The following is a 20,041-nucleotide window of genomic DNA, read 5'->3' on the forward strand; positions in this document are numbered from 1 at the left end:
ATACAGGAGGAGCTTATAGAATAGATCCAGTGAAAGTGATTTGAAACATTAGAAATTGTGCAACACTTTAAGAGGTTTGATTGAGTATAAAATGGTCACTTTGATCTGCTTTCAATAACAAATGCTCATGTATGGATGATGGTTAGTTTTCACAAGATGATAAAGAGGGTGTGTAAATGTGACTCAAATAACTGAAATTTACTACAAATGTGTAGGAGTCAAACTATAGTTGTGCGCTGAAACAAAAAAAGAATATGTACATACAAAGTGTAGTTTTTAGAGCAGATATAGAGTATCTGGTATCTCACTGAATCTGATTATAGCACACAAGGTCAATTTACCTTTCGAAGGATAAGACTGGCAATATTTTGTGCCTCAGTTTTTAACAAATCCCATGAAAAGACCAAAAACAATCTATGAATTAATCCTGGCAACAAGTATTGATTGTGTAGTCAAAGCCTAATATTGATTATTCCTCTGTGCCATAGAGCTCTATTGTTGTTCAATAGATTAGATAGATAATTAGATAATTCATTAACATGCAGCTGAAAGTAGCCCAGAAAATGCACAATTTCCACCTTTTAAACTCTTTTGTTAAAAACTACAGTGCCCAACTGTTTGAGGCAAATATTTAGCCTTTTTAAAAAACAAGTATGCATTTGTGACCAGCAGGGACTTCGTGTCACAGACAGGGTAAAGAATTTGTGAAGTATCAGTAGATGGACTAACACATTGTTGGTTTTGGTTTCACATGATTTGTTGACTAGAGGAAAAATATAAAAAAATAATGCCAAGCTCATCTGTCAAGCCAGGTTTTTGTCAAAAAGAACACTGAGACACATTACAGATTTGTTTTAGATATTGAATAGCACATGCTGTTTCAAAAAACTCATTGGTAAGACTCAGTGTGTTGCCAATTCTAAATGGAAAGATTGTGAATATAAGCTACAGCAATAGAATAGCTTTCTAGGCAGCAATGACAGGTTGCCTTCAGTAAGAGGACACCAATTACATTTAGGAATGATGTTCCAGAAGAGTTTACAATAATGCTAAATATAGAATTTTTTGCTTCTAAGCTTGACCTGCCTTATAGCAAACTGTAATAGATATATTTCACCTATATTCTGTAAATTTCTAACCTATGTTTTTGTTAAAAAAGAAAAGTAGAAAGCCTGATAGACTGTTTAGTTATTTAAAAAGGGCGGTTGAGTAATGAATATTTCCCTTAAATGTGAGGGCCAGATAGAGGTTATATAGGAGTCAAGACACACAAACAAACAGTAAAATGGTGGCCACAGTTTCCCATATAAAAGTGTGAATCATCAACAAACATTGACACTGCAGTGTGCAAGGAATAAGATCTAGTATACTGGTAACATTCCACTGTTTATTACTGGCCTACTGTGTTCAACTTTTTTCCCTTTTTATTCTTTTTTTTTACGAAAATCCTGTCATTAAAAATCTTTCTATAGTATATTTTTTTCTTAGAAAATATAGAAAAGAGTATTGTACAGTTATTTTACACATGAAATATCCTCTGGCTTTTGTTTTGGAACATATATGACTCATTTTGTTCTTTTGCAGCACATGGTGTTACAGAATATGCATTGAAACAACAAACATAAGTCACTACAGCGTAGCAAAATAAAAAATATGCAGACTTCATACAGAGAAATTAAATACATGCATACATACAATACAGTGCCATGCAAACACAGTCCATTTTGGGAAGTAAATTATTTAAGATTTGCATTTCTTTCCCGTTTTTCAAACAATTCATGCCTTCTTGCTATACATACATGACATGGCTTTTACATTATGTGGTGTTCACTGCAGCTGCTGCAGGAAGTAGCTTGCCAAAACCTCCTCATTTCTAAGTAGGGCAATCAATGTCTGCTTGATGAAAGTTATACGGTTCTTATCAGAGACAATTCAACACTTACTTTCTAAATCCACGGAAGTGTGTTCATGGTAAAATATGACAGGTAAAAGGTCTTTCTTTTCCACCTTTGTGTCTCATTTATTCACTGATATTAATTTACACATGAAGTGGATTTTAAAAGCGTTTTTGATAACTAGTGATTTATCACTTGATACTGACAATCCTCTTAACTCACACACTTCTTTTTCAAACATCAAAACATATTACTCACTGATATTTGGTCCAGCATGAAAACTATATCCTCACCCCAAGCTACCTGATTAGCTTCCACTGTCTTGTGTGAGAGCCTTTCACTTTCTCAGTGGTAGCACAAAGAAACAAGACAGCAGTGTCCCCTCAATGACAGCCCCGTAAGAACCAGCCAATCCCCTAATAAGGTATTGACTGGTCCGCAATCAGCCACATCTGCTCACATATAGGGCCTCTCTATCACATACCACCAGCTAATATCTGCCTGCCAGAGGTCAGTGTGAGATTGGTATCTGTTAGGGCTGCTGACCTTGAGTGTGTTTGTTTTGGGACTGCAACAGAGATTCTTATCGGGCCTTGGCAGACTTAGATAATACTGTTTACCCTCTGGGGAGACAGCTTTTTTGGACTTGCAAGACTGAATACTGAAGAAGGATATTTGTGGATAGTTTTGATGGAATGTTACTTGAAATACTATAGCAAAACATACATACATGGACCAGACCAGCTCCAGGCCTACGGGTGGCAGTAGTTGTCTGCACCCTTACTTTTGCAGTGTTCCCGATAGAGAGCTGAAGTCCTGACACCATTCCCAGTCCAGCCTCTGTTCCACTAGCTTTTGTAACTCAATGGAATCTCTCATTGGGGTTTTTTATTATAGGTCTTTCTCAGGAAGTGAAACACATTCCTTTCCTTCTGATTGCAACAAAGTTAAACGATTAATTTATTAGTGTTTAAACTAGTGGTTAAACTGCACTTCCCACGAAAATTTTCTAATGTAGTAGTATGCATATCATACATAATAGTAACTGTTTCTTCCTCATGAGTGACATCTCATCTGTCAAGCTGGTGATATTTAACCCCAAATTGTCTTGGGCTTGTGGGAAATGGTGTTTGTTAAAGCTGCATTAATTTATTTTTGGTGCCACTTTGGGGCAGCAGAACAGCTTGAAAAAATGACATTGACATAGAAAACAGTTGTTTATCTACACATCCAGCAGACACGGAGCAACATTAGCATTACTTTGGAGATGTGTTTCTAATCACCTGGCGAATCTATGCTCAATATTCACTCTCATTCTAAGTCTGTTTTGGTCTCTCTTTTGGAAAACTTTGTCCGTCTGCTGTTTGGGGAGGTTGCATATAGTGGATTTATCAGAGCAAGCTGCTGCTACTAGAAATAAGCTTGATGAAAGCCATGAGAGTGAAACAAAAAAGTGAGGAAAACTAAAACAATGAACTAAAAGATGCTGAAATGCTCCACAGAGCTGAGGGAAACTTCAGAGTTGGGTAATAATTCCCCATGAGCTCATCACTACGATCAACTCCTTTTGCTTTAAATTTAATCATTGGATCCATTGTCAATATGAAAGTATTGATTAATGCAGCTTTAAAGGCCAGTGAAACACAACTCGTGAGCAAGGTTATGTTGTAGGGCTGGACTGTTTGTTTTATTACATCATTATTAACGTCAATTTGATTTTTAAATGGGGTTTTCTTACTTCTGGAACAGTCCAGAAGTTCTGGTTTGACTTCGGCTCTCTATCAGTTTTTCACTATATTCAGAGGAAGTATACTTTACAGAATGTAATTTAAAGCCTGCTTCATAATTTGCTTCACAAACCTTGACAACACTAGATAGCAATCATTCAAATTAGCTCGATTAATTAATGATTCATGGTTAATTTATATGAAAGTTGTACTCTGTACACTATTTGGCACCACTGCTAGTATTGAATCACAGTCAAGCCTTCCAATTACCAGTGCTGTTCCTTTGAGCTTTTGTAAGGGGATCATGGAGACATTCATACTCTCACAGAAACTTTCCATTGTTATCAACCTACTGGAAAGTTCAATATTTCAAGTCTTGGAAACACTCTTCACTTTTGGTTTTACTGGTCTGGTGCAAAAGCAGTTTAGGATTTACTTAAGTCATACTCTAAAAATCAGGCTTACTGCCTGATACTGCTGCACGACAGTCACTCATCATTTCCTCCTCATACGCTGCAGCCCACTGCAGTTCTTTTTGCCATTGCCTAAGACCTTATGTGACCTCTGGAATAAAGCAGAAATATTTGTCTCCTGCTTAATAAACCTCTGCAGTTCTATTCACACAATGCAATGTGCAAGATAATTCTTCATAATGGACACAGTGTATGCCATCTGCCCAGTTCAGCTGTTCAGCTATTTTTAATGTTATAATAATGCATGCGATGTGCTTTCGGTCCACAGTATCTCTCTTTCCACAGAATTTTGGTTTTGTCTCTTTTTGCTGTTATCAGTGTGAAGAATAAGGTGTGAGGAGTGAGGTGTGTGCACAGTCATCTTCTGCACAGTTATTAATTTGTACACCTTTGTATAATCACACTAAGCACTTTCACCAACTCATCTAAGCGTCCTTGGCTTAACAGACTGCTATGCTCCTCACTCACTTCTTTTGAGATAAGGGCTGCAGAAGATGAACATAGAATTGCTAATATTCAAATGTACTAATGTAATATGTTTGGAATTTACTTACAGTTCTGGTAACTAACTTGTTTTCATGTGCCAAATAGTTAGGAAAGAGTTTTAGAACCATGAGCAAGTTGCAGTTTGTGCAAATGAGATACACTGTCCAGACTGAAGGACTGAATGACTGTCCAGTGGGGCTGCGCTCTACTCTGGCCAGCTTAGCTGCTATTGGTTGGGAGTGACAAGTGCCCACTCCACAGGGGACATCTCAGACTCCCCTGCGCCTTGAGAGGTGCCTCATCACTGGAGAACACCTCTCATCCACCAATACTTGACGGATACCCACTGATACTCACTGCTAAAATTACAAACTATTCAGACGTTTGTCACATGATCAGGATTCTCCCTGACTTCGATGCACTCTATCTCCTCCCTTTCTCTTTCCCTCTCCCTTTCCCGCTCCCTCTCCCGCTCTTTCCGCTTGGCCCGTTTCTTTTTCTTGTGTCTCTTTTTTGACGGCGGGAAGAAGGTTAGGAAGACGGGCAGGATGACGAAGCAGTGCAGCACGGTGCAGCCCGCGGTGAGGAGGGAGCACTTGAACAGTGTGTAGGTCAGATTGGAAGGCACAAACACCAGGGGCATGATCCCGATCACAAAGCAGGATGTGTTCTGCAGGATGGCTGCCCCGTGCTCCTCCAGTGCCAACTTGATGCACTGCGTCCTAGTGTGCTCGGTGGCCAGCACAAAAGTGTACAGGTGTGGTGCACAGTGATCCATGGCGAAGTTGAGGGTATAAATAAGGCACAGGATTGAGATGCTGTCCATGCCAACGTTCCAGAGGGTCATCAAACCCAAGACGCCCAGCTCCACGGATGTAACCGTGAGAATGAGCCAGAAGTTCCCCAAGGGGTTGATGACCAGGAAGAAAGTGAGGATGAGGATGGTGAGCACGCTGAAGCCTGAGGTAAGGATGGGAGAGATGACTGAGGAGCTGTAGCGGTCCATGAACACAAATGTGGGATTGAAGGCAATGAACTTGATGCTGTTGATCAGCATCAACGGGCGAAGCTTCTCCAGAAGCTCCACCACCTCCTCGCGCTTCTTCTCTGTGGTCCGTGCCACCAAATACATGCGTGAGGCGATAATGTCGTATTCGTCAGTCTCACGGATCTTGGAGAATATGATGTCCTCAGTGAAGTGCTGGTACTCTGGGCTGCGCAAGAAGGAGCCCCTGAGGATGGTGATGAAGTCGCTCTTGGTTGACGCACTCACATTCACCACTCGCAGGTAGTGGAAAAAGTTGTCCATCCAGGAGATCTTGTTGAAGCCGTGACTTAGAGTCTTCAGGTGCTCCTGCACCGTGGAATTCCAGTACTCAATGGGCTCATAAATGTAAAACCCAATCACAGGACTGTAGTTGCTGAAGTATTTCTGCTGGGTCAGAGCATACGAAACACTTGGAGAGTTACTAGCCAGCAGGTTCACAATGTTTGATCCATCACTGATTTGTAAACATCCCATGAATGAAAAAGAGGCGTAGATGAGATACAGAATGACCACAAAGGGTTTGACATAGGTGTTGGTAATCCATTCTGTGTAGTGCTCACGCAGGAAGTGCTGGATGAAGTGATTCTGGTAAGGGGCACTGTCATGGTGTGTGGACAAGTCATGGCCATCACTCATCATGGTTTTAAACCACGTGGGCTGGCGGTCCAGGTATTCCACTGAGGGTATTTTACAACAGAAAACACTGTGGTAGCGGTTCTGCTCAAGTTGTCCAGCAAACACCAGGCAGGAGCCATAGAATGAGAAAACATAGAAGTAGTTGACCAGGATTGCGACACACATGCTCTGGCAGAAAATCTTCACTGACTCGATGTTGGTGAAAGGGCTAGCTCCCATGCCAAATGTGATGATGTAAAGTGAGCTGGTCATGGTGTAGCACACCATCACGTCAGCAAAAGCATCCGCCACGCGTTCTTTAAAGGGGAGGTTTTCCCTTGTTCTCCTCCAGCCTGCCAGCAGCTCGAATACCCCTTTGGTTCCATGGCCTGGAAGAAAAGAGAGAGAACCCAGTAAGGATTATGTTTACACTGAAATGTTAGTACTATGCACACCTGCTTTAAACATGTTATCATCTCAACATGAACGTTAATATTTTTCCTGATGGCAAGAACACTGCTTGATATACACTGAGAGGTCAAAGCAAGCTCAAAAAATTTTACCTAAAAAGAAGGAAAACACATCCCTTCAGCATCAAAAGCCAAGAAAAGGACCTGCTACCTACTACAAATTTTCTGGATATCTGTGGTGTTTAATGTATGTTGTGTCATAGAGTTGTGAAGTGGGGGAAGTTGTTTTAGGTGTCCAAGTAAAAATCCCATACATTCTCTGCATAGACAATGTTGGGGCCAGGCAGTTGGAGTGCTTTGGAGTCCTTTATGGGCATGGCACAAAAGATGACCTAGGTCTGGCTCTTTGATAAAAGTCAAAGGTGCAAGACTTTGTAGAGAAGTTAACTACAACTCCCAAGGAGCATTGTGGTGATAAGCATCCAATGACTGAGTTTGAAATTTTGTTATGTGTGCTGCTAATGATGAGCGGAAACTAAAGATAAACTGCAAACAACAAAGTGTTTTGAATTCACTACAACTCCAATTTATTCTCAATTAGAAATAGAAATGGTGATCAAGGATCATAGGTATTGTGTGTTCAGTAGGCAAGCACCTACCAGTTGTCTTCCTGAACATTGTTCCTGAAACTGTGTATTTAAATTGAGAGCGACTAGAAACCGGAGCCGCATTCCTTGTATGTGTAAACATACTTGGCCAATAAAGCTGATTCAGATTCAGAAAGAAACCGTTTTTAATGGATCGGATTGGATCCACTCAGTAAGGTCAGTATTGTTGCTGATACCGATTCAGTGTATGTAATCCATGCTTCTATCATTGCTACTATTTAGAACCATCATACTAAACTGAGAGGAAATGAGGTTGAAATAATCACAGTTGATGTGTCAGTATGTATTAGGGCATCTCCTCATTCTAAGGCTCTGTTAGTGGTCCCTAGAGGCTGCCATGTTAGGTACATCCTTTAATATAAATGTGTCCAAGAGAATAAACATTGTACTGATGTTTTTGGTATTTTTTTATCAGTGCTGGTAAGGATACTTAACAATGTGTGACAATTGTGACAATACAGATTTAAAATGACAGATAAAATTAAAAAACATTAATTCTAGTATAGACATGGGCTTTCCTTCACTCTGTTGTTCTTCATATCTGAGATATTACACTGTCCTCTCTACCATGCACCAGTGAACAGCAGGCCCATTCATGTGAGTCAAATCTGTGGGATTTTCACCAGTCAAAATTATAGATATAAATACACAATGTTCAAAGGCATATGCTCCATAGTGCAAAATCTCCCACACAGGAACACCCGCCCACCCACGTATTTTTATTTGTAAAATGCCGGAGCTGCATTTCTGATGGGGGTGAAAACTGCTGCGAGGGAGTGTGTTATGAATTTCTGAACACTAGAATCAATTTAATGTTCCTCCACAGCACCATGTAAATATTTCAGTAACAGTGAACGGTGTATGTGGTCCATCCGTATATTTCTGTGCCAGCATCAGCTTTAAAATATTCCTTTCAAATCTAGCAGGTGGACAGTCAAGTGAGAGGGATTGCTCCCCTTGACAGCATTATAAATTCCCCCCTGTTTGACACATAGAAAAAGTTAATTAACTATAAAGAATTAGGCCTATGTAATGAGTCGGCTAGATGGTTCTTCCTGCTTTTAGTTTTATTAAGCTGTGCTGCAAGTCAATTAGTTAGTGTCAGTTGGTTTAGAGGGTGTAGAGAGAGAGAGAGGAAATTCACGCCTCTGCCTTTTCCAACATTACACCAGAGGCGTCCGCATGCGTTTCCCCTCAACAGTTACCAAATAGGATGTTAAGTAGCATGTCATTTTCAGGACATGATTGGAAAAGCTCTGGGATTTTGTGCACTGATTGATTGCTGGCAGGTGAAGGTGGATAATAACAACAAGCACATCTGGTAAAGTGTCCCTGGTTTGTGTCATTACTAATACTGCTGAAGGATTCCAACAAAAATCTTTTCACTGAACACTTGTGTGATAAAATCTTTATCTTACATTGCAATACATCTACTGTATCTATAAAATTATAATTAAATCCCTCTGCATGCTGCAGACATACATACTGGGCTGCAACTTTAGCCCAATCAGTATGCAGATCAGTGGAAGAAGTACTCAGATCCTTTACATAAGTAAAAGTACCAAGTCCCAGCAATGTAAAAATACTCCATTACAAAGTTCTGCATGAAAAACCCTACTTAAAGGTGCAGTGTGTAGAATTTAGTGGCATCTAGTGGAACGGACTTGGCAGAAATGGAATATAATATTCATAAGTATGTTTTAATTAGTGTATAATCACCTGAAAATGAGAATTGTTGTGTTTTCATTACCTGAAAATGAGCCCTATATATCTACATAGGGAACGGGTCCTCTTCTGCCTGCACCACCATGTTTTTACAGTAGCCCACCATAGACAAATCAAATACTGGCTCTAGAGAGGGCCTCCGTTTTTTTTGCAAGTTTTGTGGCCACCATACCGTTCTCCTTCACACTTGGGAGGGGAAGGGTATTCATTTGGTTGCAATCTGCAACCTCACCACTAGACGCCACTGCACGCTACACACTGGTCCTTTAAGTAAAAGTACATAAGTATTATGAGCTTGATGTAAAGTATTGCAGTAAAAGTAGTGGTTTGGTCCCTCTTACTGATATACTATTATATATGACATCATTAGATTATTAAGACTGAAGCATCAGTGTGTAAGCAGCATGTTACTGTTGTAGCTGCTGGAGGTGGAGCTAGTTTGAGCTTCTTTATATACAGTTAGCTAGCTTAGTTCAGTGGTTCCCAACCTAGGGTTCAGGCCCCTCCAAAGGGTCACCAGATAAATCTGAGGGGTTGTGAGATGATTAATGGGAGAGGAAAGAAGAAAAAACAAAGTTCTGATATACAAATCTGTTTTCAATTTTTGGACTTTTTCTCTAATCTTTGATTTTTGGTGAAATATTGGATCATTTGAACATTTATTGTAACTAGTGCAGCACCCGTTCAAAACGTGCCTGTTCGGAACGGGTCGATTGCTTGGCTTCTGGTATTGCTGCTTCAATGCACAGAAAAATACAGTTGATGTGAGCTGTGAATGAGTATATACACTAACAACATGAAAGAAACTAACATTCTATTATACACAGATGTTATAAATAATAAGTAGTCTAATAGTAAATAAATGTTATTTTCTCATTTCAAGTAAAATAAGGGCTGCATTTAAAAATAAATTACATAATGGAGAGCTTTTGAAAAAATGGGCATATAAAGTGGATGTTTTATTATTTATTTATGGGGCTCTTAGATCATTTAACGCCGCGGTCTCATAACATATGAGACATACTGGTTTTGAACTGCCCATGGGAAAAAGGAACGTGAGAATCTGTCCGTTCTTGAGTACGCCTTGTGAAATTACTTAACTCTGACCTGCTTATTTCTCTGACTGCAGTCTCTCGTCTTTTCTCTCCCCTCTGTGTGTGTATCTCACTCACTGACTCGAGTCGCAATATGATTATTGGAATGCACAGATTTGACTGGCTGAGTAGCATCACGTGAGATCATTTACAATGCATGCAACTGGTCTGTGAGTTTCCTGGGTTGCTAAACCACTTCTGTAAAGACTAGAAAAGCTGCACAGGTTAAAAAAGAAAAGTTTTGTCAAAATTTCAAAGCTCTCAATTATTCATCAGTTATAATGGACTTCCTTTGGTCCTCAGCAATACACCCACCAAGTGTGAAGTCAGTCGGATTAATAGTTTTCGAGAAAATCAAAATCTATGCAGCTATGCATCGCTTGGCTGCTATATTGGAAAGATCAAGGTCCACTATATGTTTTCTTTTAATAATATCTTTAACATTTCTCATCCAAACCACTTCACACTCAACACTGCACTTTGAGGTCAAGATTCACTAGCGCCAGTATTTACACCAGTATTTGGGATTGGTGCACACCACGGCCACAAGACATGTGTCCCAAATACTGGAACACCAGGACCCCCAACAGAAGATTAGATGAATAAAATGAATATCATCATCATGTTGTCTTGTTTAAGTGAATAAAAATCACATATTACAAAAATTATTTGGTCAGAGGTGCAAAAACTACAAAGAAGCACTTCAAAAATACACAAAGTAAAACAATTCAGACAAACCATAAAACAACAATACCCCCAAAAACAACTAGCCTACATCTATGTCATGGGGGTGCTTTGTCTTGTATGTTCTCCCCCACTAACTGCTAGATTCTTCCTATACCCATCTTCCCTGAAGAAAAAAGCAGGCACACACACAGTACAGCAGTTATGACCATGAAAATAAAACTAAGGACAATCTGTACCAGTAGCTGTTCTTAGCTGCCATTCTGTATCTTGCAGTTATAACTCTTGACTGAACATCTTCACGCCATCTACTCCATCACCATGCAAAAATGAAAACAGACATGAAGAGACATGACATCAAGCAGGTTTTGTTTTTGTACTGTACTGAAAGATCTCAGAACCAAAGCTGTCTGGAGGATGAAATATCAATGTGAAAACATGGTATGATAATGTAAAGTATACATGATTTGCATTAAATAGGATAAAACATTATAAAACACTGGTAATACCCTTCAAATAGACTGGATTTGACTATGATTTCAGTGCTGTTTTGATCAAGTCTGCTTTCTAGTAAGTAAAGAACTCATTTCATCAATGACAAACGCTTGGGAGATTTCACACCTGTCTTCTCTCTCTGTGAAACTACCTTTGTCTTTGAAAGCCTCAAAAATGAGAAGAATCCCAATTAGAGGGAATGAGAGCGAAGTGAAAGAGTGCGGGCAAAGATCAAAAACAGCAACATGCTTGCTGGAGTGATATGTATTCACACCCATGTCAAACTAAGACAGGTGTTCCAGTGGGTGACATGCTCGAACCGAGAATTGAGAAGGAAGGAAGAATAGTAACAGCATTCCCTCATGTTTAGTGAATATGAGAGTGTTGAACTCACATATTTCAGTCAGTCCATGAGGACATTTGACATTTATTCTGAGGACTTTATTCTAGCAGAAGTGTAAAAATGTAATTTTTTTTGGGAAAAAAAAAAATCTTCAGACACACATACACACACGTGCAGTTCGCTGACAGTGTCATCTTGCTTGCTGTATATTAGAGTGAGAAAAATTGTCAAGATAAAGTACGAGCAATGTCGCAGCACTGAGTCTGAGTGTATGAGATGTTTATAAATGCACTGGACAGAGCAGAGGGACAGACAGCTGCTGAGTGCTGGGAGCTCTGGAAAAGAGAGCCGGGGGCAAAGCCGGAGCTTCGGGACAATAACACCCACGAGTCACCGGATTCTGCTCTGATCCGCAGCAGGCGGGAGAGCTAGGAGTTTATTTTTTAAACTTTAAGCAGCAGCAACAGTGAGTGCTCAGTCCGTTTCTGTGGGTACTGGCTAGGTGGGCTAGGGGGTTTATATCGGTTCATATGTAGCAACGTCTGCAGAAACCTATGTCAGGTCACATGGGAAGAAGGCTTGGGAAAATGACATTTTGATGCTGAAACATATGTGCTTCAACCAAAATTTGAATTTTCAAATTTGAATACATATGGAACATGACTGGGAAGGTACAGAATGATATAAAAACCTCAACAACAACAACAAAAAATAATGGGCTCTTTAAAGAAGATAGTTGGATTGATCAAGACAATTGCACATTCAGACTTAGACTAGTAAAAGTGTTGAATGGAGATTTACGTATCACTGAATAAAAATGGAGAGATTAGCTGTAACAACATATTTAGGTATAGGTATATATTTAGATGGAAATGTTGTGTAGTCAGTTGAACTAACTGGCAAGATAATGTTAGTTTGCTAATATGACCCGTTTAGATTAAATAATAAAATTGGTGATAGAATAATAGAATAAGGACATATCTGATGAAAAATGCTATAAACTGGGAAGACTTCATGCAGGATACCTCCAATTACAAAATTTTATGCTGACATTAGACTTAATGACTAAATAGTGTCCGTTAAGTTAGAATAATTGGATATTTCCCACCCATTCCAAACACAACTTAATTTGAAACACATATTTCCCAATACATGCAGATATATGGAACAGTATAAACAAAACAAAGTAAAGTAACTAGATTTACAAATTGGCAGTTTAGTTATTATAAAACTGTAAAAAAAGAAGTTTTCGGATGTTATGTTACTGCTTGTAACATAACATACAAATGCTACAGTAACTTCCTGTCAACATAGTTGATTGCTTTTGTTTGGACAGTGCTGCAGATGTTTCCTAGAAAGCAATTTATATATTACTAAAGTCTTTACTAGCTACATTCCTCAATGGTTCAATTTAATAAATAGCAAGTAGTTATTAAGTACGTGGACATGACTTTATACACAAATTTGGGAATTTTGAATAGGTGGTACAACCCAATCCTGATGTTTAAACTTCATCCTTTGTGCAAATAAAGAACAGACAAGAAGCCTGGCCAGTGTGGACACAGCTTTAATCAATGAGAAAGTGAGAAAAAGCATGAGGGAGACGAGGAGAGGAGCACATGGCTGGAAGCATGACTGCCGCTCAATGCTAATCAGCTTTGGAGCTGACTGACAATTCTGTCTGTATGCTGAAAAATGCAAAACTGGACGGCCAAATTTTAACAGGGGCCTCTATAACTGTTTGGAATTACAGAATTACAGATATCATTGCAGTCATAAAAGTCAAGCAGTGTCATCGTGATGTTCCCTTAACAACGGGACACACACGCACGCAGTATGACTACCATTTTAGCCACGACTGAGTCTGCAGGGAAGACCAGACTCTCATTTTCTGTTCTCACCATCTTCACCCACACTCAGACACCCACACACTAACACACTCTAGAACCAACACACATACAGACAGAAAATGAACAAATCAGCCTCCTTTCACCTCCCCTTTTCCTCTATATAAGAGTCTGCAGGTGGTATAACACACTTTTTGGCAGTGGTAGTGAAGGACTTCAGCATTTGGTTCTCAATAGTTAAGAACAACTGATGGCACTGACTGAGGATTATGTTTAGATAACAGCCTGTTACCAGCAATGGCAACCTGCAAAAACCATTGAAACATGCTTTTCAAGCTGCATGGATTGGCTGTTTTCAGAGTGTAGGTGCTATTGAGGACAATTGTGTCATGTCCTCAGTATTCTTTTCTGTAAAGTTTGCATTGTAGCACCTGGTGGCAGTTCACATTCTACAATGAAACAGTGATTAATACAAATATTTTTAAATAAGTGTCATCTAACTAGTAGGAGAAGCTTCCTCCTCTAGTAATCCGCTGTAATGTGGATATGCTACTGACTGATCATGAACCACTTCTTGATTGTTCACTGATTGCTTAGCAACTATAACTAGGCATGGCAGACATGTCAAATTTTGGATTTCTCAACATGCTGAAGCAGTGTGCATGGGGCTATATATAAGAGAGATTCTCGCGAGACAAGCGTTTCCATCTAATTCATGAAGTTAATATGGATTCGCTAGCAAGCTACAGATCATAAACTCTGCCAGCAACAGCTGCCATTTTAGCTGGTAAACCGATGGTCGCTGAAAAGGAGAAGCCTGCTTTTGTCTGATGTCAAGGACCTACTGTTTCAAAAATTACTAAAAAATTTTGAATGGTTTACCTGCTATAATTGTTATTGCAAACTGCATACATGCATATTGAAACATTTAAGAGTCAACAATAGAGGGTAAAAGAGGCAGCAATAACTAAGGGTGGGTTAGAGCTTAACAATTTCTTGATGAAGCCTTGCACGCTGACTTTGTCTGTTCTGTATCTGTTTCATTAGCCAATGCAAGCATACAAAGAAAGTGTCTTTGTGTTTGGTCCCAAAAAATGCAACACAGAAGAATAAAAATAGACAAAAGTAAGGTAATAATAATAAGAATAAGGATAATAATGAAATAAACAATGTAATATTAAAATTAAATTGAAATTTTCAAATCTATTTACAGAATGGTATAATAATATTGTTTTGAAGTGGGATCTAAAACTTGTGAAAATAGTGAAAATAGAATACATTGAATGTGTACTTCAGTGGTGGTAATTTGAGACTTAATGAAAACTCAGAAAGTATTTTGACATTTGTACACAATCTATAAATCGGCGCCTGGGTCTCTGAAACCATAAGCATAACAGAACCTCCCTTTTCCCAACAGACACAGACTCACCACTGGTCTTGATTAACCAAAATAAGCCTCTTTCAGCTTACCCCAGAATGTCTTCCCACAGGTTTAACCTCACTGTGGGTCTTATCTGTGTTGGGTGCAACCCAAAGCTGCCCTGGAAAATAAAACACCCTTAGTGGTGCTGTGGGGTTAAAAAACACACATCACAGCCTTTTTTTCTCAAACCTACCAACGACTGACCTCAGCAACCATGTAACATGAGATGGAAGATAAAACCTATTGACATAAAATACAATACATACTGGATAGTACTACTACTACTACTACTACTACTACTACTAATAATAATAATAATAATAATAATAATAAAAACAATGTTAAATCATAGAATACATAGAATGTATAAAATCAAGTATAATACATTTTAAAAGAAGTGCAGTATTGCATAACTGTGAAGCTAACTGAGAGAAAAGCTAGTTAAAGGCTAAAGTGAAGAGATAAATTTTTAGCTTTCTTTTAAGAATATTTAGCGAGCTGGCTTCCCTGATATCTCTGGATAGTGTGTTCCATAGCTTTGGGGTGTAATTGGCAAAGGCTGCATCCCCTATTTTCTTTTGGCTGTTGCTGGGAACATCCAATAAACCAGCAGCAGACAATTGCAGTGTTCTTGAAGGCAAAGACAAGGGAGTTAGCAATGCAGCTAGGTCCTAGCCCATTAAGGGCTTTGTATGTAAGGAGGAGTCAATTCCAAATGTCACAGGAAGCCAGTGCAGAGCAGCTAAAACTGGACTAATGTGTTCGCTTCTCTTGGTTCTGGTTAATAGCTGAGCTGCAGAGTTTTGAATGAGCTGAAGTCTGTCAGAGGCCAGTAAAAAATGCATTACAGTAATCTAGTCAGCTTGAAATGAAGGCATGGATCAGTTTTTCAGCATCCTTTTGATTTATAAATGGTTGTACTTTAGCTATGTTTCAAAGGTGGAAAAATTATGTTTTCGTCACCTTGTTAATAAGGGACCTGAAGCTTAGATCTGAATCTAAGATAATGCCAAGACTTGTATCCTCAGATTCAATCTAGGGAGTTAATTTCCCCAGATTATTAAACAGCATTTCTTTTTTTGTTTTGGGGCCAGCTAGTAGGATTTCATTTTATTTAACTTTAAGAAATTCTTGCTCATCCATTTATTTATTGCGAGATGACAGGTAGTAATGGAGTTTATAGCTGCAGCATAATTTGGTTCAGTGGAGATGTATAGTTGTGTGTCATCTGCGTAACTATGGAAACATAAATTGTGTTCTCTGATTATGTCACCAAGTGGCAGCATGTATAGTGAGAATAATAATGGACCAAGGCAGCTCCCTTGTGGAACCCCAAAGCAGTTGTCATGTTCCTCAGACATATGATCTCCAAGACTGATGTAAAATTTTCTCCCTTTGATGTATATTTTCAACCAGTTTAACACACAGTCAGAAAGATCAACCCACTTTTTAAGACGATTGATGAAGATGTCTCAGTCAATCATATCAAACGCTGTGCTTATGTCTAAGAGGATTAGAATTGAGACCTTATTTTCATCAGAGTTTAGTCTGAGGTCGCTGATTATTTTAGTAAGAGCAGTTTCAGTGTTCTAAAGCCTGATGGAAAATCCTCCAGGATATTGTTCTCTTTAAGAAAGGAGTTTATTTGCACTGAAACTTTTCAAGTATCTCACTAATGAATGGAAGGTTGGATATCAGCCTATAGCTGGTCAGTGCATTACCATCTAGGTTGGGTTTCTTTAGTAAGGGTTTAACAACAGCTGCTTTGAAGGCATGTGGAAAGATGCATGTTTGAAGAGGTGTATTTATAATTTTAAGGACATGACTTGAAACACTGTTGAACACCCGCTTAAAAAATGCTCTAGGTACAGGGTCAATGCATGAGGTAGAGGAGTTACATTCAGTTCATATTCATCTTAAATATCCTCAGCCATCTCTGTTAAACATAAAATTTAACAGAGATAGTGGCATTTGGATTTGGGTTGTGGCTGACCAGCAGCAATTTGAAATGGAATGAAGCCCACCCATGGCAGACAACCCTAGCGATTTTTGTAATCATTTAAATTTGGCTGAGTGGTTAATTACACATTTTTCTGTGGTGTGACAAACTCAGAGCACATATTTATTATTGCTTTACATGGACTTTAACACAGTGACAGTGAAGAAAATACTTCCAGGCGGGTCCTCCAGTCAGCCAATAGTATGGCTTCAAATTCTGGTTTTCAAATTCAATTCAACCCTGGGGTGTTCTAAAATCTATGTTTTTTTATTGAAAGAACATTATCAAACAGTTACATGAAATAACACAAACAACATAACAACTCAGATAACTACACAATGCAAAGACAATGATTCAAACAACATACAACTACATGGTTTCAGCAATAGCAGTGTCCATAGTAACATCATGGCAACAGAGCTGTTATAGTGAAACTAAACGTTTTGCTCTGTGGACCAACGTAGCTATTACACATTTTGATGTGAGGCTGGGTTCCCTGTTCCCCATCTGTCTAATGGGGGGATAGCCTGTGCTGTTTGCCACTATAGCAGTATGTCAGGAAGCAGGGATGGATAAAGAGAGAGAGAAAGATGAAAAGCTGTAGCTCAGAATGAAAGGATGAAGAGGCAAGAGGCGTTGTATCTCAAGCCTCTCCCAGATGCAGGTACAACCCTGAATGGATTGTAAGAGGGCAGTTTGTCACCAGCTGTCCTGCAGACTATTTTCTGCTGAGAGGAGAGGTGGGGGGAGGACTATAGTCTCACAGCCTGACCACAGTGCCCCTATAATGGAGACCCCGGCTGAATATCCGTCCCCTCCTCCCCTGGCGCACACCAAAAAGCCACTGAGTCATTAAACTTAATTACTGCTCTAAAACCTCTGTGGCATGCAGACCCCCAAAACACATCCATCACGTGGAGAGAGAGCGTGTCAGCCACTCCCGCCCACCGTAGATTCTTCCAATCAGGATGACTGTTAACCATGCCGGTTTGTCACACAGGTGGAGATGACAGAGGAGCCAATATCGCAAGGAGGAGGTCCCACCGCAGAGGAGTGATCCAAACTCAATAAAAACAGATGAGGGGAGTGAAAGTGAGGGCAAACACAGGGGAGCCCAAAAGCAATCACTCCTTACAAACTCCAGTCACTTGGTCTCTTGCAACATGAATTAAATTTCTCCATTTGAACTCTTAAGTTTAAATGCATGTTTCCATAGTGCTGGCTACATTAGCTGGCCCTGCTAATTGCAGCTGTTAGCTCATACACTGTTTTTGCTGGAGGTGAGCTTAACCCTGCTGCAGTGGGTTACAAACAGATGTAATGACTACAGAAAGACGGTGTCATTACCCTGACTGCGGGGTGAGATTCACACAGTGCTCTCAGGCAAAGTATCAGACTGCAATTAACAAGCGCTAACAAGTTCAGGGACTCATTTCTCTTTCAGACATCTGTCTTAAACTCAACTTTTTTTAAACGAATATTTAGATGTACTTAATATTTCTTCTGAAGTTTTAGCATGTTATCATGGAAATTGAATCATCATCTGCAATAAATACGACCAACAGTGATATAGTACTGCTGCTCTCTGTGCCTGCTGTTGCTGTGGATTGTTACATATATTTTAATCAACCCAGAACCTCTAAGAATTATGGCAATATTGGACAATCTGGCATCTCACGATTTATGTCCAATGCCAATGCCGGTAGCAGTGTGCCCTTTATGTGGGGGAAGGTAGGGCATATCAAAGGTTACACTTTCATCCAGGGGATCGGAATTTGTGTCCTGTCACACACTTACTATTAACATTTGTCTTTTTATTAACCATGGAAGTTGTCTTTTCCTTACCCTAACCAAGTGTTAATTGCTAAACCCTAATAATATCTTAAAGGTGCAGTGTGTAGGATTTAGTGGCATCTAACGGTGAGCTAGACCAACCAACTGAGGCAAAGAAAATATTGTCCATTGAAGGGAGTTAGCCCCGAAGTTAGCAACAACGCGTTAGCCTGACCTGACCAGGCTCACTTAAAGTGGACTGACCTTTAAGGTGGACCAGCAATTCTCATTTTAGTGTCAATCTCTTTAACAGAGAACAGAGAAATGTCTGGCTGATGAGTGTTTTGAGTATTTGATAAGCCACGCAGTGGGAAATGAGAAGCTGTCTATTCATCCGACCAAGGTGGTATGTCACGCGTCTAACCTAGCAACCCACCGGATCGGTGGCCTCTCAGTTACCAGTTACGAGCTTATCATTGGCCAGATCAGTAGCTGGCTTTGGCAAGCATATAACCTCCGCAGATTTCTCAGGAATCTTAATTTTGTCCCTTACCCTGAGCCATACACACTCACCCACATACACTCACACTCCCCCATGTAGTTCAGCAGCAAACATTATCCTGGATTTTGAGTAGGAGTCTGGCTGGGTTTGAAACTGATTTTCTGGAATTGCCCCTGGGTGTGAAACAGCAAATTTGGTCATTTGCATTTTCAAGTCCTCTCCTTCTCTAAGAAAAGTCTGCAAAGTATGTTGATACTGCTTTTCTGCAGCAAAACACAGAATCCACATATTTGTTTTGCTTCTTTGTTAGAGTCAGTAATAATATGGCAAAGTGTATTTTGTTGAGGTAGCTTTCCTGTCTGTTGAAGAGGTGCAGTGTTGACACTAGGTTGTGAGATTATTTTTTATTTTTAAGTGAGTGAGCTGCCTGCATTTTTGTATATGTATGTCTGCATTTATTTATAAGCTGCTGTTTCTGCTCATATCTTCCTGCAAATACAAAACTCACAGACTGGTCTCCAAACATCATATTCCACTGAAAGCATGTGATCAACAGACAATAAGAAAACTATTCAGCCAGACATGTAACAGCGGCCTGTATATGTAGAATCACAGTTCTGTGTTTCCCCTTGACTGGCAGAAAGGTCTGTTAAATCAGAGCCCATGTGTTAATTAATTTGCTGGAGGTGCTGATATTTACAGTTTTAATACATTGAAGGAAGTGCCTGTTTTTGCTGTATAGCATTATGTTTTAGCTGTGTTGAGCTGTTTGTGGTTTTGACTGAATTCTGCAAAAAGGAAAATAAAGAGTGGAGATGGGTTTTGGCATGCATA

General features: G+C 39.5%; 1 protein-coding gene across 1 annotated transcript in view; it reads right to left on the reverse strand.

The window, feature by feature from the left end:
- Positions 1 to 1,386: 1,386 nt before the first annotated feature.
- The window catches only part of ptchd4 (patched domain containing 4), a 40,486-nt gene continuing 21,831 nt past the window's right edge, over positions 1,387 to 20,041 (reverse strand). The window contains exon 3 of the mRNA XM_042389580.1: positions 1,387 to 6,633. Coding sequence (XP_042245514.1) covers positions 4,958 to 6,633 — 1,676 coding nt within the window. The 3' untranslated portion in view covers positions 1,387 to 4,957. The remainder of the gene's footprint in view (positions 6,634 to 20,041) is intronic.

This window comes from Thunnus maccoyii, chromosome 17 (assembly GCF_910596095.1).
Source record: "Thunnus maccoyii chromosome 17, fThuMac1.1, whole genome shotgun sequence".
Taxonomy (NCBI): Eukaryota; Metazoa; Chordata; class Actinopteri; order Scombriformes; family Scombridae; genus Thunnus; species Thunnus maccoyii.